This window comes from Numida meleagris, chromosome 2 (genome assembly GCF_002078875.1).
Source record: "Numida meleagris isolate 19003 breed g44 Domestic line chromosome 2, NumMel1.0, whole genome shotgun sequence".
NCBI classification, from domain to species: domain Eukaryota; kingdom Metazoa; phylum Chordata; class Aves; order Galliformes; family Numididae; genus Numida; species Numida meleagris.
In genome coordinates, this window is record NC_034410.1 from 109,094,499 (window position 1) to 109,119,831 (window position 25,333).

General features: G+C 37.3%; 1 protein-coding gene across 8 annotated transcripts in view; it reads left to right on the forward strand.

Annotated features, from left to right (window-relative positions):
• LOC110394957 (lipoxygenase homology domain-containing protein 1) overlaps positions 1-25,333 on the forward strand; it is a 207,494-nt gene that overhangs the window by 36,134 nt on the left and 146,027 nt on the right. For all 8 annotated transcript variants that reach the window (XM_021389041.1, XM_021389040.1, XM_021389039.1 and 5 more), the window contains exons 4-12: positions 9,114-9,277; positions 11,176-11,262; positions 15,642-15,774; positions 21,193-21,344; positions 21,991-22,069; positions 22,398-22,473; positions 23,957-24,033; positions 24,136-24,167; positions 24,307-24,436. In XM_021389041.1, the coding sequence (XP_021244716.1) occupies positions 9,114-9,277; positions 11,176-11,262; positions 15,642-15,774; positions 21,193-21,344; positions 21,991-22,069; positions 22,398-22,473; positions 23,957-24,033; positions 24,136-24,167; positions 24,307-24,436 (930 nt within the window). The remainder of the gene's footprint in view (positions 1-9,113; positions 9,278-11,175; positions 11,263-15,641; positions 15,775-21,192; positions 21,345-21,990; positions 22,070-22,397; positions 22,474-23,956; positions 24,034-24,135; positions 24,168-24,306; positions 24,437-25,333) is intronic.

Consider the following 25,333-nt stretch of genomic DNA (forward strand, 5'->3'; position numbering starts at 1 on the left):
AAGCCTGACTTTCAGAAAGGATTTCCTTATATGTCCAAAGTATTACAGAAAGATACTGAAGAACTCCACTCTGCAGTGGTGAGAAAAAATACTATTTTTTTCCAAGAACCTAGGCCTCCTTCTGCAGATAATTTTTCACATTCTTCATTGCAATCACAAGAGTTTCGAGAAATCATTAACAAAGATGACACTATATGGAAAAGAGAAAATATTTCTTCACCAGCAGAACAACCTACTCTTAATGGAGAAGAGACAAATTCTACTAATGGCTATTCAGGAGAATTTCCGAAGAAATATTGTCAATCTAGTGTACATGCTAAAGAAGATGAAGGAATATTGATTGATAAAGGCAAATGGCTTCTCAAAGAAAACCATTTGATAAGAAGATCACCACCTGAGCAGACTGGAATGTATGGCAATTTGGATACAACATCAACAGACACAGTCCTTGATACTAATGGTGATGATGCTCCATACTCACATTTTGGCAATCTGAATCAGTACCCAGTCCTCAATGAAATCTCTTCTTCAGAGCTTGAAGACATGCTAAGACCCTCCAAAAATTTTTGCAACTACTTCAATATACCTCATAGTAGTGATTCAGACCCTTTACAGGATGACTTAAGTACAAAAAGCAAACCCAGCCTCAATGGTAAAACCACCTCTCTTCCTGCAGGAAACAAAGAAAAGATCAAACCTTCAGCCACAGTATGTTCTACTTCCACTCAACTTTCCACAGAGGTTGATAACAATTTCCCAGCCTTTACATCTGTAGAATTTAGATTGCCTGATAACAAGGTGCATCCATTGGAACAGCCTTTGAATGATGAACCCATACAGTCTCAGCCAGCTGATGCTAGTAATGCTAACAGAAGTGCTCTTCAGGAAGAAGATTCTCTGGATAAGCTCCATGCTATATGTGGCCAACATTGTCCAATACTGATGGTGATGGTAACACCAATTAATGAGGAACAAAGAGGATATGTTTACCAAAAGGCATCTGATATTGAGAACCAGCTAGGTCTATGTTTGTTGACCAAAAATATAGAACATTTGCAATGGTCAGGCAAAAATTTAGTAACAAATGAAAATAATTGTGTGAACCTGAAGAACAACTTAATCAGTAAGATTGCCAATAATATTTTTAATAGGTTTAATGCTAATAACACCCTAGATTTTATTAGTAACGTTGGGATACTGACATCTTCAACACTGAAAAACGAGATCAATTTAGAGATGTTACATGGCATAGGGGATGTGAAAATAAAGCCTGTGGTAATTAGCAGTTGTCAAAACAATGTATTCAGGCACATACCCAGTGATCATATTGTAGGCACAAATAATGAGCCATCCAATACAAAGCCAAAAACATGCCAAACATTATGGATAAACAGAAATCATATTGTTGGGGAAAAATTGTCTCCTGTGTTAGAGGATCCAGTAGAAACTTGTCAATCTGAAATATTTCTGCAATCTGACACTTCTTTAAGTAATATTGAGCATAATGTCTCTGAGAATATAAAAAATGAAAATGCTTTTCCCACTGAAGATGAAGAAGAAAAGGAGGAAGAAGTTTGCTTTTGTGCAATTGAGAATGGATGCAGCAACTATAAGAAAGACACATAATAGAGATCTTGGAAGTTCTGTAACGTCAGATCAGTGACAATCTCTTCATAAAAATATTCAGAAAATGAAGCACTAAATGTCACATCCAATGAAACTCCCAATGAGAATACAGACAGATAAATATAAATCACAATTGTATATAATTGCTGAAAAACAGATAATAATTTATATATTTTTTTTGTGGAAAACATTATAGAAAAAAAAGAAATTGTTCTAAGACGATGATTTCTTGGTTAAGAAAATGTTTTCCCCTGAATGTTACCTGTATTAGTATCATACCATCCTCTTTAAAGAAACAATTACTGCTTGTTAGAGTAAAGAATTAACTTTTTAAAATACTTTCTTGAGTTCTAAAATAAGATGTCTCTATTTCATGAAATTTGAGAAAGGGTTTGATAATTATCATTCAGTATAAATGCTTAGTCTAGAACTAAATCAACTGTAATGTTTAATTTGGAAAGTAGGAAATACTATTCAAATACTGTATTACAATGAAAAGTAGGAATCAGTAGTCATGTTAGTTTTATATAGATTAACGTTATCAAACAGCTATTTCAGTTTTTAAAGCCAAATTCAGAATAATTAAGTGAACAAAGAGGTCTTTCAGTCTATTTATAGGAAGACTCAGACTCCAAGTGAAATTTGCCTCTTTTATCCAGAGGATACTAGAAAAGGATCATACCTATTTGTTATGTAGGATTGCACAGGAACTGTGCAAGGGAGACTGTGCATCAATAGACTTCTTGATTGCCATTGCCATATTCCCTTCAGAAGCAGCATCACTTACTCTTAAAACTGTTCTAAATACACTACAGGTGTTAACTGTGTGTTCTTTTTTTAACCTGTGTATTATATCATCCGTGTCTTCTTTTTTCTTTCTTCTTTCTGTAAATATGATGTACTATGAGAATCTTTGGAATATTTAATATACTTAATATTATTAATAGTACTTAATATGTTTTAGAGTCTTTCAATCTGTTATATAATTATTTCAGATACTTGTTTACAGCATTTCTTAATATCCTGGGTATGTAGTCTGCATTTAGATGTGGTTTACAATTTTCAGTAAACTATTTTAAATATAAAATTGGAAAATATATATATCTTGTGATCAGTAGAGTATTTCTTTCTTGTTATATGTTTTTATTTTACTTTGTTTAGATTTTAATCCTTAATACTGCACATTTAATAAATGTCAATAAAATCTGAGGCATACCCAAAGAAGGAAAGTGCTATTTTTTCAGTTAGAGAATGTGAATTTGGCCATTCTGTGCTCTTGGAGGTTGTGACTAGAATAACTGGCAGGTATATGCTGCCACATACTGGGCTCTGGTCATTCAGTTACCCAGACTGCAGACCTAATCAAAGCCTGACACAAATACCTTTTGGCCCTCGGGCCTTGATTGTCTCCCTGTGGCAAACAGGGCACATGGAGGAGAAGCAGAATCAGGATCTGGAGCATAAGAGGTTTGCAGTACAGGTAGGAAAACAACTAGCTCTTCAATTCTTTTTAGGAATCTAGTGGCAGGTATATTTCCCCATAAATAGCTGATACATTTCTGTCTTTTGAAGCAGTGTTATACACATGTAATAAACAAATGTTACAACCTTGATGCAATGTTGTGATATTAACTAATAAATTACATGCCGAACAACTGTGCATTTATCTTGACGACACTGGCCGTGATTCTGATGTTCTTCCTCCTGTCTCCACATTTCTGAGCATGTTCCTTGGCATCTTTTAGAACTGTTTCAAATGAAGAGTCTCAGTGGTATTTTTTCTTCCTTTTACATATCAATGCAGATGTAAAACCTATGGATGGAAAAATGAAGCTTAAAATCACTAGAATCTGACTAAATGCCACATAGCAGTCTGTGTACCAGAAATAACACCTAAAGGTTAAATTGACAGTTATATACATGACTCCATAAAAACTTGCAGTCTTTATGCTGAATTCACAGCACCCTATGTGGCATTCAGAACATCTTAATTTATTCTGATGTTCCAGAGCCTTTACTCAGAGGCTTATTGCAGTGTTAGTGAGCAAACCGAGTGCTCAGGTGAGATTTGAGGCATGGCCTTAGATTACAATCAAGAGAGACCACAGCAGGTGGTGAAATTATTGTTATATTCACTGAAGATCTCTTCATTTCTGTACATTAACTAGAAGAGAAGGAGTAAAATGGTCAGCTCTGAGCAGGACAAAAGGTTCACAGAGATGTTCCATGCTGTCATAGGGTTTATATATCCATTAATGATTCAGGGAAGATATAAAATATTCAGTAGCTGAGATATACAGAGAAAATAAAATTGCTTTTATTAGGTAAGATTGGAGAAGAGTGAAGAGAGACCCTCAAAATTCTGGTGACAAGAAGTACATGATTGACAGAGGGAAAAACACCATGAGGAGTAATATGAACTACTTATATATAGCTTAATTCTGTAAATTAATAGCAAAAGCCATAGAGAGTCTTTCTGAATGAGTCAGGATGAAATATTCTTGGAAGTGACAAGCATATCAAATAATGTGTTAAGAAAAGAATAGAAGAAAATTCAGTGGGCATTTAAAGGCTTTATATAGATTATGCCTTTCTTCTGGAAGGAATGCAGTTTTTGCCTTGCTATTATTAAAAAGAGAAATATCAGATATTCTCTCATCTTTTCTTTCTACATGAGACGGTTTCTCCATTTTTCTCTAATCATAATGTTTGTCTTTCTTGGGAGCTATTCTAATTTCAATTTTATTTATTTATTATTATTATCATTTTAAATAGCATTGCCAGAATTTATTGCAGCGTGTAGAAGATTGTGTCTCTGAACTCTTGGACACCGATCAGAAGATTTCTAAACAGAAATTTTCTGATCAGAAATCTTTCTCCTGGTGCATCTTACAGTCATGTTGATGCAACACATTTGTGATTTGCTCTTGCTCTTTTTTTTTCTAATTGTCTCTGTTCATAACATTATGCCTTACTACTATTTTAAAAATGCATTTCCTTACACTTTATGCTGTTATATATTGTGGACTTCCAATACTTGAAGGGAGTGTGTAAACAGGAGGGGGGTCGATTGTTTGTGAGGGTGGATAGCGATAGGACAAGGGGGAATGGTTTTAAACTGAGACAGGGGAGATTTAGGTTAGATATTAGGAGGAATTTTTTCACACAGAGGGTGGTGACGCACTGGAACAGGTTGTCCAGGGAGGTTGTGGATGCCCCGTCCCTGGAGGCATTCAAGGCCAAGCTGGATGTGGCTCTGGGCAGCCTGGTCTAGTGGTTGGCGACCCTGCACTTAGCAGCGAGGTTGAGACTCGATGATCTTTGAGGTCCTTTTCAACCCAAGCCATTCTATGATTCTATGATTCTATGATTCTATGATTCTATGATTCTATATATTGTTTTTTTTGTACAACCCTGGATTTTCTTATTCTCCAACTATATTACAGAAGTGTTGGGAAACTTCTGTTTCTCAACACAGAAGCTATGCTATGGAGTGTTTCGATAAAAATATGAAATCCAGATAAATCTCAATACAGATTCCTGAGCAATATACTGGTATCTCTACGAATTAGTACCCCAAGTACTACAAGTTCATAATACTTGTAACCATGTTTGTCAGCCATTATGGTACATTCATAGTCTCTCTGGCAAAAGGAGCGTGTTTTCCGTGAGTACATTCCAAGATATCAAACCTTTCTTTACGTCATGTGTCTGTGAGTAATCAGTTGATTTTTATCATCTTTCTTTGCCTTTGACTTCTACTTTAGAATTTCAAAGAATTTGATTTCCCTCTAGTTGATCATTTTCTTCAGCCTGTTAGCAGTATTTATTAATTCAAGCAGTAGTTTTAGCAGTAGTGTTTGTTTTAACATTAAGAACTTCTGGTGAATGTACTGTTTACATAAAGATTCTCAAGTTTTGTAAATTAGCTTCTAGCAACCAGTGTATTCTTCTGTTGTTGCTTTTTTTTTTTTTTGACCTGGTAATATGTTTTTCTGTGTCATCTGTTTCTATTTGGACTCCAGTCACCGAACCATCATTTCTTTATGTTTTCTAAGACTGACTTTCCAAATTTTTCTCTTAGACATTATGTAGTGAAATAATGAATACTTATTTGTTCCATTATCTTGTTTGCTGCTACAGGATTTCATTTGCCTCATCCATTTTTCAGGCTGTATTTTCAGCAAGTTTCTGTAAAGCCATGCAATTCTTGTTATACTAGATGCAGAATCACAGAATTGTAGGGGTTGGAAGGGACCTCTAGAGATTATCGAGTCCAACCCCCAAACACTTCCAGAGAGGGAATTTGATGGTGTACACTTATCCAAGTTTGTCATTTATACGTGTGATTAACATGTAAGTCGCCTGTCATTAGTCACGCCTTGCAGGAAATTGGGTAAAGTACTGCCTTGGTAATAGGAACAGTGAGCTAAATTCAGCTGTGAACAAAGCAGATTACAGCAACTTTTAAGAAGGGTCATGAAAGTTGTTGGAAAATGTTTCTGTGAATTCTCTCTCTTCCTCAGGTCTAGTAGTTAGCAATTATTCGCTGTTTTTTTAGATTAATATGTTCAAACTATGACAATTCTTGTAAGGATGAAGTTTAACCTAATGGTAAGAGTAACTGTTTGGCAGTTCATTATTTAATAATTACAAAATAATTATTTAGAACTGTATATACAATAGTTTTGTCTTTACAGTTTTTTTCAGGTAAGTGCTACAAGGGTGTCTCTTCAAAACTGGGTAGTAGCGTACACTCTAAATTTATGGTAATAATAGCATATTTCAGATTCCTGCACCTAAACAATACAACTTCTTTCATATTCTGTCTCTGTCTTTAAAAAAAAATTACATTTTACTTAGACCATTTTAGGTCATAATCCTACAAGCATTTTTCAAACAAATAAGTAAAAACCAGAGCACTATTCTACAACAGATTAAGTGGAAAGAAAAAAATAGCGTTTCAAGTAAATAGGTCATAGATCAGAGTAAGTCCCCAGGGTAAAATTTTAAGGTCACAGTTGACCTTCAGAACCATTCTGTTGTCAATGCTAGTCTTTCTCTAAAACAAAGTGTTGTAGAACATGTGTAGAGAAACGCTATTTGTAAAGAGAGAATTATAGGAAAGAAAGTGGTTTTATGCTTATGGGAGCTGACAACTGACAAACTTTTCTGTATGATGAGACTGACTTACTACAGATGTTACTTCAGCAGTATTACTAAGAGAAAGCTGAAGAATCAGCACCTGGTATCTAGTAATACCGGAACACCTGTGTTTGCAAACACCATATGACATACTTTGAATGATCATAATTTATCTAATGAATACAATTTTCTTTATCATATTGTCTTGGGATATTGAAAATTTACTGATTGCTCAAGATGTTGAAAATGGTTCTTTGTGTCATAAATCCCAGCTGATAGCATACTCTACAAATCCACTGATCTTCAGTGATACTACTGTCATTTCAAGATAATGGGCTATTCAGGCAGAGCTGAAATCAACGGATCCAGTGTTACAGTATTATACAGTTTTTCCTAAGACATATTTGTGTAACTGATGCTAGTACACGTCTTTGTTAGCAAATAGCTCAGACATGTGAAAAGATTTGTGGCAGTTGTAAACTTCTATGATACTGAAGTAAAAAATGTTCACTCTTTTACATTTCAAGGACTTGAATTTTGTCCTCAGAGATGAACCAAGGACTCTATTAATGACTTCGTGACTCTTCACTCAAAGTCTGGGGAACAATATCTATTTTAATGGTTTCTAATTCTACACCACTGCAATTCCCAAAGAATGTGTGATTTATGTACTAGCACAATGGCCACACAGAAGAAAATGTTTGTAGCAAAAGCTTGACTACAAGCAGGACTCATAAATTCTACCATCAGACCTCATTAGAGGTTAGAATTTATAATGTGGCTTTACTGGGCATTTTTTTCTGCCTTTTATTAAAAGCAGTATTAATAATTCAAACATAGCTGCTAAGTGGTATGGAGGACATAGATTCTCAATCCATTTACTTCCCAGATAGAAATTTATCGACCTACACCTAGACTAGGTCAACCTAATCTATTTCTTAAACAACTTTACTTTTAGACATGGCTAAACAGTAGCTAATAAAGATACTAATCCTACCTTATTTTTTCTAGAACGCCACAGAAAACTGAATGCAAATTCCTCAAATCAGTCATTTCACTGGTCCTCAAGTAATAGCTTGCTGTAGCTTTATTCTGTATATGTATCAATATCCATTAAATTATTTAAGAAAATGCACAGGGCTAACACTGAAAACACAGAGTGATACTCAGAACAAAATTGGTTTCACTGAATCTTACAACAGATTTGTAGGATTTCTTATTGCCTAGAGTTTAAGACACATAGATCTATTTTAGATATCTCAGTCAAGAAAAAAAAAATCATCATGTCATGCCCTTAGTATATTATTTCTCAGTGTTTTAGCTAGAACAGATATGATGAGAAATGCTGTGATGGATGGAAAAGCAAGTAAAATCAGTAAAATGTAGTGTATATTAGCTGTGTAGTATAGAGGAGTCATTAGGTGACAGGAGCCTTCTGTAATTAGTAAAACTTTTCAATGCTACTGTTGTGTTTTAAAGAATGTTCTCTTCTGAGAAAGAGTTATATTAATCGATGGTGCGAAACAATACTAATAAGCTTGGGAGGTGCTTAAATGTTTGTCATTTGAGATCAGAATCCGCAGTATTGGGAGTGAGAGTTTTTTCTTAATAGTCTTTCCTAATACCCCTGTTAATATGAAAAACTATTATCAGCCACTCCTCAATGATATCATTTCCCTTAATTCCATACTCTTGATACTCAGCTTTCACTAAACCCAAGCCTAAATCCATATACTTGATCTTGTTAGAAAAGAAATTCACCTGTAGAAAGAGTATTGATATCTCAAGGTATAACACCAACACTGCAGTGCAAGAATATATTGGGCAATTTTGTCTGAGCTGTTACATCTGCATGGCTTTGCAGACATATAGTTCCATTCTTAAAGAGGTATCTTTCAGCAGAGCTAATTAGCTTTAGGAGTCCTTAATGCTTGAAGTGATGAGTTTGTCCTTTCAGAGGTAGCTTGTTGAGAGCCTGCAAGGGTGTCATTACACAGCACTGTGCTGAGCAGAGCTGACATATCCTATACAAACAGGAAGACCTATTTCATACAATTTAGTACAACGTTTCAAATATTGAGTCTGAAAACTGATATGCAGTCATGCAATTTGAGTTTGTCATATAGCATATGCATACAGAAAAGATGTAAATGCAACCTGACATTTCTTGATTTTCACATGCACAACTTAGCACAGTCAATATTTGCTGTATCTTTGTGAAATACATATTTTTATACTCATCAACATGATATTATTTAGAATTCTGATTACTGGAATACACTTTACTTAGGGATGTTGAGTTTAAGTAATTCACTTAAGCAAGCCTTTTTATCTTTTGATAGCTAGGAAATGGAAGGTGTCAATCCTGACCAGTGATATGCCGTCTGCAGGAACAAGCTCAAAGGTTTATATCATATTGTATGGGGATCACGGCAGTTCAGGGCCTATTTTTCTTGATGGAGAGAAGGGAAAATTATTTCAGAGAGGCAATGAAGATGTCTTCACAGTAAGTAATATATATTCATTGTGTTACTTTCTCGTGTCCTGCCCGACCACATGACATTTCAAAATCTATGTGATAAAAAGACAGTCAGTTTTTGTACAACACACGTATCTGTAAACAAGAAGCAGGATATAAATGAAGAAATCATTGTAGTGTCCTTTTCCCCTCACCCATGGAAAAGCCAGTTTGATCCAACATATTTCTTGTCTGCTTAAGAAGAACTACTGTTTACTTTACATAGTGCCCCAAAAAGTACAGAGAAGAGGACAGCCGATATACTTCTATAGTTTTAATGTTTGAAATGGAGCAACAGTATTAAAAATGAAGTGACAAGTGGAGAATTAGGGGATGGAATACGTCTTTAACTTTGTTAAATATTTGCTGTCTTAGTTCAGTTAATGGCTACTTCTGCTCCCAGTTATGCAAGTAAATTCCTCCTCCATCAGTCTTGTTCTTTGATAATTTAAATAAGCCCAAATAAGGTCTCTTATCAAGAACTGCAGAGTTTAAGCATATGTGTGGGATTGTCAGCGTGAACTCTAGCAGTTGTCTGCTATAAGAGCATGTAACAAATAACTATTCCCATAGTTAGCATCCAGGATAGCAAGTACTTTTCTGACAAAAAATACAGAATGGCAGCATTGATGAGGAACTCATCTGTTTCTGCAATGGTCTCACAGCTGGCTGGGATGTAGGAAATGAAGTTCTTAGGTCTCATCAGCTGATAGAGTTTCTCAGGAGAATCCAGCACCTCTGATATTTGTGCCATTCTCCATGCATGATACAAAAAACTGATACAAGATTGAAAGGAATAGATAAAATAAGTAACTGGGGTTAAAAATACTGTCTTTATGAAAAATATTTTAAGCTCTGCTTTCTGCTCTCATTATTGCCATCCATTTCACCTCAAATGACTCTTAAATGCAAGATGTGGAGACAGTCCCTGGTTTGGAAACTCAGATTCTCCTCTTAGGTGAGTTTCCATGGCACTGAATAGAATTAAGGAGGGTGTACTCTAAAATGTATAGGAGCCAGGCCTCTCTGCTTGCTTTTTGTGCTAGATCCAAGTTAATTATGGTCTGTTTACAATACAGAGAATTTGGTTCACACCCATCTTTATACAGTAAGTGAAAACATGGAAATCAATTCTTTAGAAAGCTTCAAAAGGACAGCAAATCAGGCTACATCATTAGAAAAAAAAATGCAGCAAGGAGGAGAGGCACTCACAGTAAATTTCCTTTTATAAGATAAGCTTTCTAACTCTACACTTAAGTTCATGACTACTTGTTTGAATAACCTTCACATAAAGTGGTTCCCTCAGCACCCTATTATCTGTACTGGATGTACTCATCCAGCCTGCCCAAGAGGTAATCTTTCAAATACCGCTTTTAAAGTTGATTTAATTGAAATGTTTTGTAAAAAGAAATGTCAAAGATGAACCCAATTTGTTCCAAAATTGTAAAGCATACCATCTGAGAGGGGCAGGGAGAAACACAAATAGTGGGAGGTGCCAGGGAAACACAGTTCATTTTGTAGGAGGTCAGTGGTACAGATGCTAAACTGAGACAGGCGTTACAGTCAAGCTATATTTTTTAGTGATGCCTACAGTCTGTATTCATCTCCCACTGAGACCAATATTCACTGGGGAACAAAGTAGCTGCAGCAGCATCTTGAATCATTCAGATGGGGCTAGCAGGCCACAGGATTTGCAATAGAGTTTTTCTTTAAAAGAGCCAAACATCCAATAATAGTCTGGAGCAAAATATTTTAGAATCACTTGTTTAAATATCAGAGTAGTTAATTCATCTAAACTAAAATCTTACTGATAGTTACTAAATGAACTTTTGTTGTATGTCTTTTAAGGAACGTACTGTATTTCATCGGTGGTGTTCCTATTACAGGTTCATACAGGAAACATAGGACGTCTCTACAAAATACGTGTTGGACATACTAATGCAGGAAGCTGCCCTGCCTGGCACTGTGAAGAGGTAAAAGAAGCGAGAAGGAATTTTGTCCTTCCAAAAGCAGTCAGTATGACAATAGTGTCAAAATATGAGTCAGAAAAATTCCTTGGGAGAAGTATGTTAGCCTCATCAAATACTTGTAGCTTTGTTTAAGAGATTATTTATTATGGAGTGTTTTTTACGAAGAATGAGAGGCAACTTCTGATGAGATCTATCTTCTTTGCTTGTTTGTTGTTTAGTGAGAACTGTACATTATATTTCTTTAAAAGTGCATGAATGAACAGTAAGGAAGTCAGCAAAGTGCTCTAGTGTAGTCTGTCTTCTGTAGCCTTTGCATGCTACAGTGTCCAGAGTTGGCTGAAACCTAGCAAGTCACTGAACTCAGTCTTGCCAAGTCCTCTTCAAATCTGCAATTGACTCTGGGTTCTTATGCACAGCATCAGAGCTACTTTGCAAGTGTTTCTAATTCTATGACTCTGCGGAGACAAAGACAATGACAGATTATTTTCCCTCCTCCCTTAAAAAAGATCTTAATGCAGGTAAAGAAAAGTTGCTAGGATATACAGGGAGAAAATTAGAAAGGCAAAAACCCAAGCTTGAACTCAATCTGGATGCTGTAGTAAAAGATAACTTTTTTTTTTTTTTTAAACAAATATACTAACAATAAGAACAGGGCTAAGGACAATCTCCATCCTTTTCCTTCCTTTACTGGATGCGTTAGGAAACATGACCACCAAAGATAAGGAAAAGGCTGAAGTTCTCAATGCCTTCTTTACATCTGTCTTTAATTGTTCAACCAGTTGTTCCCAAGTTAGACAGCCTCCTGACCTCGAAGTCTGGGATGGGGAGCAGAATAAACCCCCCATGATTCAGGTGGAAGGAGTTAGAGACCTTCTACTCCATTTAGACTGCCACAAGTCCATGGGACCAGATGGGATCCACCCAAGGGTGCTGAGGGAGCTGGCTGAGGTGATTGTCAAGCTGCTTTCCACAATCTATCAGCACTCCTGATCAATCAGGGGTGTTCTAGACAATTGGAGTCTTGCCAGTGTGACTCCCATCTACAAGAAAGGTCTTTAGGAAGATCCAGGGAACTACAGGCCTGTCAGTCTGACCTCAGTGCCAAGAAAGGTTATAGAGCAGATCATCTTGAGTGAGATCACACAGCATGTGTGGGACAACCAGAGGCCCAGCTAGCATGGGTTCATGAAAGGTGGGTTCTGCTTGACCAGCCTGTTCTCCTTCTATGATCGAGTGACCCGCCTGGTGGATGAGGGAAAGGCTGCTGACACAGCCTACCTAGACTTCATCAAAGTCTTCGGCACTGTCTCCCATTCTTCTGGAGAAGCTGACAGCCCATGGCTTGGACAGGTACATTCTTTGCTGGGTAAAGAACTGTCTGGATTGCCGGGCCCAGAGAGTGGTGGTTAAATCCAGCTGGCGACCAATCATGAGTGGTGTTCCCCAGGGATAGGTATTGAGACTTGTCCTATTTAATATTTTTATTGATGATCTAGATGAGGGGATTGAGTGCACCCTCAGTAAGATTGCAGATGACACCAAGCTGGCAGGAAGTGTCAATCTGCCTGGGGGTAGGAAAGCCCTACAGAGGGATCTGTGCAGGGTGGATCACTGGGCTGAGGCCAGTGGGATGAAGTTCAACAAGACCAAATGCCGGGTCCTGCACTTTGGCCACAACAGCCCCAGGCAATATGAGAGGCTTGGGGCGGAGTGGCTGGAAGACTGTGTGGAAGAAATGGATCTGGGAGTGTTGGTCGATGCGTGGATGAACATGAGCCAGCAGTGTGCCCAGGTGTTGCAAGCAGGAACAGGGAGGTGATCATTCCCTTGTACTCAGTTCTTGTGAGGTTGCACCTTGAGTACTGTGTTCAGTTTTGGGCCCCTCCCTACAACAAAGGCATCGAGGCCCTGGAGCATGTCCAGAGAAGGGCAGTGAAGCTGTGAGGGGGGACTGGAGCTCAAGCCTTATGAGGAGTGGCTGAGGGAACTGGGATCGTTCAGTCTGGAGAAGAAGAGGCTTAGGAGAGACCTTATCTCACTCTACAACTCCCAGAAAGGAGGTTGTGGTGAGGTGATGGTCAGCCTTTTCTCCTGGGTATCAGTGGAAAGATGAGAGGGAACGGCTTCAGGTTGGATGTGATGAAAAATTTATTCTCTGAAAGAGTAGTCAGGCACTGGAACAGGCTGCCTAGGGAGGTGGTTCAGTCACCTTCTCTGGAGGTGTTCAAGAATCATGTAGATGTGGTACTAAGGAAGATGGTTTAGTGGGCAACATTGGTGGTAAGTGGTTGGTTGGACTAGATGATCTTAGAGGTTTTTCCAACCTTAATGATTCTATGATTCTATACAGTGAAGTAAATCAGCAAGTTCTATTTCTAGTTTCAGTTATACACATTATATAGGTTATTGGAGGGGAGTGAAAGTATCTGGATTTTATCCTTGATGTTAGTTGTGTACTATGTGCCAGTGATAGACTGCATGCCTGAAACTCTTCCCTCTTTGTGCCAGAGTTTCTCATCCTTCAGTTAGGAAAAAGAAGTTGATAAAGAACTTTAGAAGCTTCTGATAAACTCAACATTATAATCATGCTTCAGAGCTAATTTAGATCTAATACAGAATGCCTATTAATATTAAATATTCACTGTTTTGAACTCTGTGGTTATTTGGTGCTTTAGTTGTTTTCTTTTGGGGCTGAAACTCAGTAAAAAGACCAAGTATGGTCTGGGTATAATATATATAGATTTTATATATATACCACACATATATATATGGTCTCTCTATATATGATATACCATATATATCTATGTATAGTATATACGTAGTGTGTATATAATATGACTTAGTATATAGATATAAAACATTGTGTGACACATCCATTTGAAATGGGAGGTTAAAGAATGCTGACAAAAATGAAAAGAAAAAAAAGCTATTTTTCAGTCTTCTCCCTTCCCAGCTAGGAAGTATTAATTGAAATCAACAGTAAAATTTTAAAAGAAGAAAGGAGTCAAGTACTTCACTGTGTTCCATAAATTCTTGGCTTACAATTTTTGTTTTTATCTCCTTATCGAACCTCTGCCAATTGGCCACAGCTTTAAGACAGCAGTCCATCAGCTGGGCTCATTCAGTCTTAGCAACTTCAGGCACGTAGTCAAAAAGAAATACATTCAACTAAACACACTCTACAAGCAGCTTAGAATTTTTTTAGGTAGAGAGCCAGAGGAGTACAACTACTCACTTCCAGACTTCATAGGAGTGAAACAAAATACAGCAGGATGGTCAGAAACTAAGTTCTTAAGGAAATCTGTATTTTTCTAGAAGATCTGAAATTGAGTAATCTGTAAAAGCAGAGTTTTTATGGTAGTTAGGCATGTTACTCCCCCCTCAATATCCCATTGTTTCTTTGACTATATCTGTACTGAGATGATTTCAGAACTGCAAATGATTATGGTACTGCCTCACTAACTCCGAGTTCCCTTTCAAGATCCCTCAGCAGATATTGACAGGCTGAAGTGTGCTGAGTTTTTTCAGATAGCATGAATTTATTTCTTTAACTTTAGTATTAAAGCAGTAAAAATGAGTAAAGTGTTTCAAATAATACTAAATTAATTCAGTATTTTAATTAAGAAGATTAGATTCTATAAAGCACAGAGCAGGAGTGAAATTACAGGTAGAAGCAGCTTTTCTTCTCTCTGCTGGCTGAAAATCTAATGTAGCTGCTAGTGTGAGCATAATCGTGGACTATTCTAATATGTAACAGTCAATGAGATTCTTACTACGGAATGTTTTGAAGCACATAATAACAGGAGCTCCTTTGATTCTTCAGCTGATGTGCATATGGTCCTTTTACTGCTGTGTATTGGAAGTTGGATATGGAATAAAGTTTTATGGGGCAGGCTAATATTAGATCCAACACTTTCAAAGACTATTTATGTCAGAAGCAGTTTTGAAGAATCCTAACCCATTTCTTTAACTCCTGTTGTAACAATAAATTAAATGAAAGGAATAGATTAGCAAGCATTGCTGAACTTCCTAGCGAGAACTTCCCCATTAGTTGAGCCATGCCACCTACTGCCTACATACCTGGATATACCAGCTGCAACAACAAGGCTGGATTTTGTCAAACTGCACCTTAGCTGATAAGCCCTGTTTTTTGTCTATGCTTTAGTTACTCTGCTCTGCCTTCCTTAATTTGACTGAGTGAAAAGTCAAATTGGGTGCAGCTGTATCCAGGGAGCAGACGTGTCCCAAACATGTGCTTTTGTGATCATGGCACAGAGCTCAACCTGCACAGGTTTCAACAGCATCCTACAGCTGTCAAGTTCTATTCTGTCTATCTGGACTCAAATCAGTAACTTAAATTGCAATTCCTTTTTCTGCTTTAGGTGCAGTTGCTGAATCTTTTCTCAGGGGAGCAGTTTTCTTTCCCTGCAAATCGATGGCTGGCTTGGGACCAGGCTGGTGGGGAAATATCCATGGAGCTTCCTGTTTTACATCAGGGTCAGCCTGTTCTTCCAGGTAAGCACAGTACCACAATGGCTAAGTCAGATCACAAGTAGATGCTGCTAGAGATGATTTCATTTCTTTTCATCAGTCCTTCTGTCACTTTTTTTGGCAGCCACAACACATTTTCTGTGCTGTTTTCCTCTGGTTATTGGGCATAGTCAGGTAAAAGGTTAAGAATCACTGGAGAAAAGTAAGCAGAGTGTTTAATGCTTTAATTTCACAGATCCTTTAGAAAGACTCCTGATTGGACAGGATTTTAAGCATGCATATTTGCTTTAAAATAGAGGCAATAGTAAAGACATCTCAGTTATTGGTTTATATTTTTATTTTTAAAAAACAGTGAACAAAAGAAACACAATTGTCATGGGGACATCATGAGTCAAGTCTGACTCTGCTTTCAGTATCTGAGAATTATAGCTCTACTATGACTATTTTAGATACTGCTTTAGTTTTTTTAGTATAAGTAGCTGAGACAGATTTCCAGAATACTTAGAAGGGACCTGGACAGGCTGGAGAAGTGGGCCCATGTGAACCTAATGAGGTTCAACAAGGCCAAGTGCAAGGTATTGCACTTGGGCTGGGGCAATCTCAGGTATGTATACAAACTGGGGGAAGATCTCCTTGAGAGCAGCCCTGCAGAGAAGGACTTGGGGGTCCTAGTGGACAAGAGGCTGGACATGAGCCAGCAGTGTGCACTGGCAGCACTACTCAGCTCTTGTGAGGCCCCATCTGGAGTACTGCGTCCAGACCTGGAGCCCCCAGCACAAGAAAGATGCAGAGTTCTTGGAACAGGTCCAGAGGAGGGCCACCAAGATGATCAGAGGGCTGGAGCACCTCTCCTGTGAGGAAAGGTTGAGGGAACTGGGCTTGTTCAGCTTGGAGAAGAGAAGGCTCCGGGGAGACCTCATTGTGGCCTTCCGGTACTTGGAGGGAGCAACAACTGTTTACATGGGTGGATAGTGATAGGAAAAGGGGGAATTGTTTTAAACTAAGACACAGGAGATTCAAGTTAGATATCAAGAGGAATTTTTTCACTCAGAGGATGGTGACATGCTGGAACAGGTTGCCCAAGGAGGTTGTGGATGCCCCATCCCTGGAGGCATTCAAGGCCAGGCTGGAAGTGGCTCTGGGCAGCCTGGTCTAGTGGTTGGCAGCCCTGCCGATGGCATGGGGGTTGAAACTAGATCATCTTTGAGGTCCTTTTCAACCAGGCCATTCCATGATTCTGTGAAATTACATATAAAAAGCTCCATCACTGATATACTAACATCAGGATTATACTGTAATTCTGAAGGTCAGTCATTCCAAACAATACCAAAATTATCAGGCATTGCTACTATTTACACTGCTGGAATGCTCTTCTCTACCACACTAATCCCTGTTACCAAAACTGGCTGTTGTTTCTATGCATTCTCTTTCCTTCAGGAGTGGTAAGGGTGTGGAAGAAGTTTGTGCTTCCTCTTCCTGTCACTTCATCCGGCATTGCTCTTTTCTAAAGAAAGTACAAGGGGAGAACAGGATTGGTGTATCCTATGAGGGATGTAGGTGAGAGATCAAGAATGCTAGGGCAGATTCCCATCCTGCAGTGTGTGAAGATGGAAGGGGAAAACTCATGCTATTACCAATATTACTTGTACTGAAGCTTTCTCTTGAGAAAGATTCACATGGGACATGCTCCAGGCTCTCCATTCCTTCCTTACCCGAAAGGTCAGATCAGCTGAAGAACACAAGACTATTGGATGAGATAAACTTTCATTCAAAGTTATCTAAAAACTGCGGAACCTTCCCTGCCCTCCCTCTTGCCCCCCCCCCCCCCCCCCCCTTATTTTCAGAATATTTAATACTATATCAGTTTCTGGTGATATTTAGTTTCTGTTTGTTGACAATGAAAATTTGAAATGGTAACAGCCATTGCTGTTGGGTTGCAGAACAGAGAAAGAAGATATAAATGAAACTGAGGGGCAGAAGTCCAGAAAATGGCACATGAATGTTGCCAAACATACCTCTCAAGAGTAACTCTAGTAATAAAGAGCTGGGTGACTTGGAGCTCTATTTATACCTATGACGGCTGATGATGGAGATTAAGACCCTGGAAACAAAACCAGAAGAAAAGGCCTGTGCCTCATTAATATGTCTTTAAGAGAAAAAGAATAGAAGGAAAGATTCCCCCCAGTGATCTAGTTAGCAGCTGTAAATGTTTCATGAAATACTATAGAGAGGGGCTGGCCAGACCTAGCCATGCCAATTTGTGATCCTGAGTGATTATGATTTTCATATCTTTGAGGACATGAAAAGCCTCTGATGCAGTCAACCTTTGTCCTCAGTTTTGATCTCTTTGGGAGACTTTGTGATATTATTGGTGTAGAGGGACATACAAACACACTGGTCAAAATAAAACACCAACGTTTTAAATAAATGTGAATTAATGACCGCTAAAATGTTGCTAAATTGAATATGCTCAGCTCCCCTACATGCAATATCTGTTCTTTCCCAGTGTTCCCTTACTTAATATTCAGAGACCTTGGCCTTTTCTATTTTACAATTTTCAGGTCCTACTTTCTGAGTAAGTTGTTCCTTTGTTTCTGTAATAAAGATATAATGAAAGATTTTCATTATCAAGTACTCTTGGTGCATTATAATGCACAATAGCGTACTCAAACCATCCTCTTGATCTGCATTTTGCAGTTAAAATTTTTCTCACACAGGAAAAGAAGAAAAGGATCATGTATTTTCTCAGTCTAAGAGGGGTCATGCTGAAGGCTTTGGAGAAGAGAGCTTCATCTCTAACTTAGTAATTGAAAGACAGCCTCTGTGTCTTTTTGCCAATATTATATTTCTGCATGAAATAGTGAAAAGAGAAAACAGCTTTTAACTTCAGAGAAGATAGATTGATAACAGAACAAGGGAAGAGGTCTGGATTCAAGCTGAAAGAGAGATGATGACAGGCCCTTTAAAACCAGTTTCTGAATAAAAAGGGGCTGGAGCACTTTCTGATTTAACAGACTTTTGTATTCAAAGAGAAAACATCTGAATTAAGCTGTTAAGAAGTATTACATAGTGACATCATGGCTCTAATTCTGAGGGACTGAGCACCATTCATTTAACATTTTATCCTCAACCATCCTACTTTTTTTCCCCTTGTGCTCGTGTCTTATGACACAACCTTTGATTATGTGATCATGAACTACTTGCAGGGAATAAATCAGAGTTACAGTGTTTGGTGACTGGCGAACCTCTGCTTCTCTTGTTACAGAATCTGTATAGTGGCTAATTTAAGCAGGAGGGAGTTGTAGCACTAGAGAGGACTGTTGGTCTGGAGAAACAAATTCTTGTGCCTGCTTCTCCATAAAATAGGGAATCAGTTCATGTGGGTGCTGTAAAGAAAAGTTTGGAGAAGTAAATAGATCAGGTGGTGACATGGTGAAAGATGAAGATAAAAGGCAGTATTAACTGACAGTTGTTAAATGAAATATGTTTTGAGTATCGAGGCAGGTGTACTCTGGAAAAAAATGGTATGTGACTCTGCTGTTGAAGACTGTCAAATGCTTCTGTGGCCTAAATGTGGCTGGCTTTTGTTCAAATGATAAGAGTTGATCTGAAATGAGAAATGTATTCTACCTCTTTGTTCTGTCTTTCCTTATTCATAGGTATAGGGGAAAGAACAAATTTTGCAAATAATCTTATTCCTGAAATTTTCTAATTTCAGACTACCATTTTTATGCATTTAATTTTTTGCACTTATAGGCAAAAGTATGTGCAAACAATACAATTCCGTTTTCTTAATCTCCATTCTGCACATTGTTCTCTGAAATGTCTAAAGGAAAGATGGGTCACCTGTCTATGTCTTAGGGTGTAAACTATAAATACTTATAAATGCTTATTAAAATCAGGGATTTTCCCAAGGTTTATGAGGGGTAAATGGAGTGCCAAAAATTGTGAAAATTCCTTGCATTTTTTTATTTAGCTATTTTAAATCTCTACGCTGGGTTTATTAATAGTATATATCTATAGTACAATACTGCAGTGGAATGCAGTGGTACCCTGTGAGTATTTCTAAGCGTTTAGTTCTGATTGTGGAAGCAAATTAACACTGTACCACAGAGCTCTGTATGGGCACATAAAAACCATCTGTGAAGAGATCCTACTGTTTTAGCTAGATTGGTACCTTTATCAAAGCTGAATTATTTTGTCAGCTTGTGTGGTCAGCTCAGCACAAGTGCTATGTGAAAAAAAAAAAAAAAAAAGAAATAATACCAAAAACAAGCATCGAGGGAAAAGCTGTAAATAAATGCAGATAAGGACTGATTATGAATATATTTTCACTGCTTATTATTAGAAGAAGGTGATGGTCCATCAGCAGAATGAGATATGGGAGTGACCTCCTCCAGGTGAACTGCAGGAAAAGTTCATAACATATTGGAAGTGGAAACTGATAATTGAGTGATGATAATGATGACGTTGTTCTGCATCCAGTTGTCTAAAAAGATTTTTCTTCTTGTAAGATGGAATAGCACAAAGACACCTATATCAGGAGGAAGAGCTTGTGTTCCAGAATATGAGTTTGTTCTCTCCTCATTTCATTCTCTCCGTCTCACTTGGTCTAGCTAAATATTGTCACTATATCTTGGCACAAACTTTTCCCTTCCCATGTTTCTGTTGAGGACTATCATTACATGCTTTTATCTTAAGATTAAATTTTCTGGTGTTCTAATATCTACATTCTAGAAATCACAGCTTTCTATTGATATAAATTTTTTGATGTATCACAGCCTTTATTCCAATTTTGTGGATTTTAGACTCAAATGTTATTTTGTCTTTTTGAATCTGGCTTATTTATTTCTTTTAAATAACTTCTTTATTAAATTTAATCCCATTTTTTTTTCCTCTCAAATCTATAGACTTTGAAGAATTTCCATGTGGAATGCAATAAAGGAAGTCTGTACTAACCTATTGCGGGAAGCATAAGATATTAAATCAGTGCAGCTTTCTGAATTCTAAGGTCCTAGGAAAGTAAAATTTTGGTGCTGGACTTTTGCTTGTTTAACCAATGCATTCAAAATGTTAACATATCCTGTTGCTTGCTATAGTTTGATGCCACTACTTACTATTTACTTTCTAGCTTAGCAATGATTTCAGATGCTGCTGCAGGACAAAATCATACTATTGTACATTTGAAGTTCAGTTCTTTTTGTATTCTGAGATTAAAACAAACAAACAAACCCAAACCAAGAAAAAAGCCTCACAAATATAGCATCAAAACAAGTTTATACATTTTTTTCATTATTTTACTTGAATAGGATTTTGAAGATTTTATACTCTAACTGCTCTTGACACAAATGTATTTGGAGTCTACAGGCACATTTGCAGTTAGATGTTATTCTAAATATAATAATGTTTGTAATATGAAAGGTTGTCATCTTCTATTGTCAGTGACTGTCTATGAAGTGCATGTGACAACAGGAGAACTGTGGAATGCTGGAACTGAAGCTGATGTCTATATTTCTATCTATGGAGAAAAAGGTGACACAGGATCAAGACAGCTGCTCAGGTCACAGAAAGCCAAGAAGTTTTTAAAAGGACAAGTGAGTACAAGAGCATTTTCTGATGTGTTCGGCTGGCTTTTCCCTCTCCAGTGGGCAGTAATGCTGCAATTATGAGAGATAATTACTACATTCCTATTTTACTTAAAAATTCCACAGTTAAGCCAAAATTACTTTCTAATGGTATATCAGTGCTTTTGAAAGATGAATAGAATTTTCATTTATAAAATAGGTAAACAGTGCGCTTTTGTATTTAATATTTAATTCCTTTATCGTAGAATCATAGAATGGCTTGGGTTGAAGGGGACCTCAAGGATCATCAAGTAATTTAATTTAACTTGGTTTAACAAATAAAGAGAAAATGAAACTTTACATTTTATATCTGCATTTCTAGTGTTGAAATCCGCTGCAACTTGTACTAGTTTTATTCCAAATTAAGCTTTGAAAAGGTTTTTTTATTTTCTGACTCTAATTCCATTCATTTGAGTGGAATGCTCCCATTAAGTGATCAGGCTTATTTCTTTTGTTTCAGGAAAACTGTCCTTGATTTATTCTGGAATTATCATTAACTATTTCAAAGGGTGTCTTTGAATGAAGACTTTTATGAGTTTAAGTAGGTCTTTGGGTTCTGTAGCTGAAGAATGTTTTGATTTTCAGATCTTATTGAAAATGTGTTGATTGATTACAGACTGACATCTTTCTTGTGGAAGCTGTGCACCTTGGCCATTTGTACAAGATTGTTATAGGACACAATGGTCTTGGATCAGGTCAGAAATCTCTCCATTTAGTCTCTGAATACTCCCTGTGAAGTTATTCACCTTTTCATTGAAACAAAATAAGTAAAATAGAATGCATGACAAAGTTCCAGAAGTGAGAGACAAGGACTTCTAATGGAACTGTTCAAGTGAACTTATTGCATCATCACAAATTTCAGATATTTTGTATTCACTTTCAGCATTCTGTCATGTATTATGTTAAGTATACAATCGACAACTGCTTTTGCAATTTTTGACTAATCCTCATCAAAAAAGTGTAAAGACTTCTCCAGATCTGCCTTTCATGAATTAACTTCTTTTTTTTTTCTTTAAATCTAAGGAAATGGATGGTATCTGGACAAAGTTGTAATCAAGGATCCTATAACAGATCTGGATTATACTTTTCTTTGTCACAGGTTAGTGGTATTTGATTTTAATAAATTTCTAATTGCCAATAGATTTTCTTCTGAGATGTGCTGTCAGATGAAACACATTTTCTAAAAAATGAACTGATCAGATTCTTCTCATAGCTCTCTGAGTTGCACCTGTCCCAAACCTCTGGTGTGTTTTAGTTAATGAAAAAGCAATAAAAAACTCTGCCTTGGAACATTCCATTCTTTTACCTAGTGCACTATGTAAAAGATGCTTTTTTGGCACATTCTCTGTATTGAGCACTTTGGGTCTTACACCTGTGGATGCATTCGTCCACATTGTGAGGTGAAAAGCATTCTGAGCACAGAGGCTTACTTGGGATTTGATGAGATCAGTGTCAGTCTTGAAGATCTTGTGGAATGGCTATCACAAAAGCACCCATCTCACCACACCTCTTTTTCTTATTCGCCTTGTAGCCTTGGGTTGCGATATAACTTGAAGCAATCCTACCTTCCCTGCCTTTTCCCCTGCAGATCCTAGTGCTCTGAGTCTTCTGCTCTATAGCTCATTTTATCCACTCCTGGTTAATTCTTGACACCTTATGGAATAATTATAAATGATAAAGATCAGTGCAAATACTAAGAATGGTACAGTCCAGTCATGTGTGAGTCTAGCTACAGCTTGCCAGTGGCACCTCAATTCTCTTTTCTCTTCTCACTTCTCTGAGTGAATAAATAACTGCCTGAGACAGCTCGGAGTGAGAGATGTGCACACTGAAACTGATTTATGTGTGCGTAAGGGCTTTCTGCCTATCAGACACAGCACCTCATCTTTGCCTGACCTAATTTTTATTCTGTGTTCTAGATGAGATGAACTGCTATGAGGAGATCTATAATGCTAGTTTCATACATAATTTAGGGAGAGTTCAAACCCATTTCAGGCAGAAAAATACAGAGTATGTGCTAGTTATTGTTAGAGCCTGATGCTATTCTTGCTGATTCTGCTCCTACAATGTGTGAATCCTTCAGGCTCAAATGGAGTTAGACTTGACTTATGTAAGAGGATGCGAAGTAAGTACAATAGGATTGTAAAAGCATGGTTAAGATGTGATAAGGGTGTTGTCTGTGTGGTATGTGTGGTATGTGGAACAATTTGCACAATGCTGTAGCCTTCTTGCAGACAGGACGAGCTAGTATTACAGTCACCACAGCTTTGATTATTGATCTGGGATCAATATGACATATCTCATTTGTAGTAATTGCCTTAAGCCCTTCTGTCTCTTTCTGTTTAATTAAAAAAGGAATAAAATAACAACCAAAAAAAAAGAAAAAAACCAACCCCGAAACTACCAGACAAATAAGTGCTTTTGCCAAGGTATAACTCACTGAAGCTGGATTTTTATATTGTTTGTCAATCTTGGGGCTTTAATAAACAACAAAGGCAATGTCAGTATTCAAATACCATATATAGAGTATTGTAGGAGTTGCCTGTCATGGTTATATTACTGAAAAGGGTTGTGTTTTTCAGATGGCTGGACCATGGGCAGGATGACGGCAACATTGCGAGGGGACTGACTGTGACAGATGCCAGCACATTTCCAGGAAGTAAGTGAAAATTGGTGGGGAGGAGAACCCAGGCTCACAACAACTGTGTCAAATGGAATAAGGATGATTTCTGAATTAATCATATGGTTTTTATCCGCACAGGGATAGAGCTGGAGCTCAAGAGAGAAGAAACTGTAAGGAATTACTTTTTATTTTTATTTAGACAATTCTAATTATACTTTGACTAAAACTATGTCAGTTGTTCTCAAGTATGTCAATCTCTTATATAGCATCTTCTCATGAGTCTTCTCTGCTTGTTGTTTACAAAACCAGTGGGCTGCAGAAAAGTGGAAATTTCAGAAAGGCAATGCACTTCAGTTTTACAACAGGCTTACCCGTGGTTTCTTATGCCTCTATCCAGACGGAAGTGTTGATGCTCTTGGTGACAAGAAGAATAAATATGGTAAAGTATTTTTCATGTGGGTGTATGCATAAAGAAAAGAGGACTTCATATTTCACCGTCTTGTGTTGTGATTCCTGTCAAAGTAATACAAAATCTTCTTCCTTAGAACATTTAAATATACTCTTAAGACACAAATAATATGAGTTGCTTTAATGTAAAGAAATTAAGGAGTTCAACTTTCCAGGTACAGTTTATTTGTAGAGGGTATATGTATATATGTGTATATACACATGTGTATACACATATACAATATACAATATGCATTTTCTTTTGTTCCATCCCTTGTCATTGATTGTAATGGCACTCTTCCTGTCCCTCCTCTTTATCGGCTTCCACCTTACATGTTACTAACAATTATAATAGCTAGTATCATACTAGGCACACATTTTTTAATCTTTGTACTGATGGAGTTGCTTGGCTTTTCTCACATCATCCTAGGGACCTTACATACATCTTTTCGTAAGTGGTAGATCAGAATCCTGCAGGACACACCAAAGATTACATGGAGAGCAGGGGAATACTCCTTAACATAACCTAAAGAAGCACCTCACAAAAGCTACACTGATTGTGGCTTTTGCTGTTTTTAGCAAAACTCTTTTTGTTAGCAGTTTTGGTCCTTTAGTTCAAACACTAGTGATTCAAACACTGACTAACTTAAATCTCCTCTGTACATCTTTAGTATTAGAGAATATCTGAAATACTTGAAAATACTGGCACAGAAAGGAGGAGTGTCCTTTCTTTTAGAAGCTCCATTTAGGATTGCAAAATGTGGGTTACCTGGTGACAGACTATTCTGTCTGCTTGTAAGAATTTGTTATCTTTCTAATTCCTCTTTGCTGTTTTTTAATACTGTGTCTTCAAGTGATGTTTTGTATCAGATTTGATTTCACAAAACAT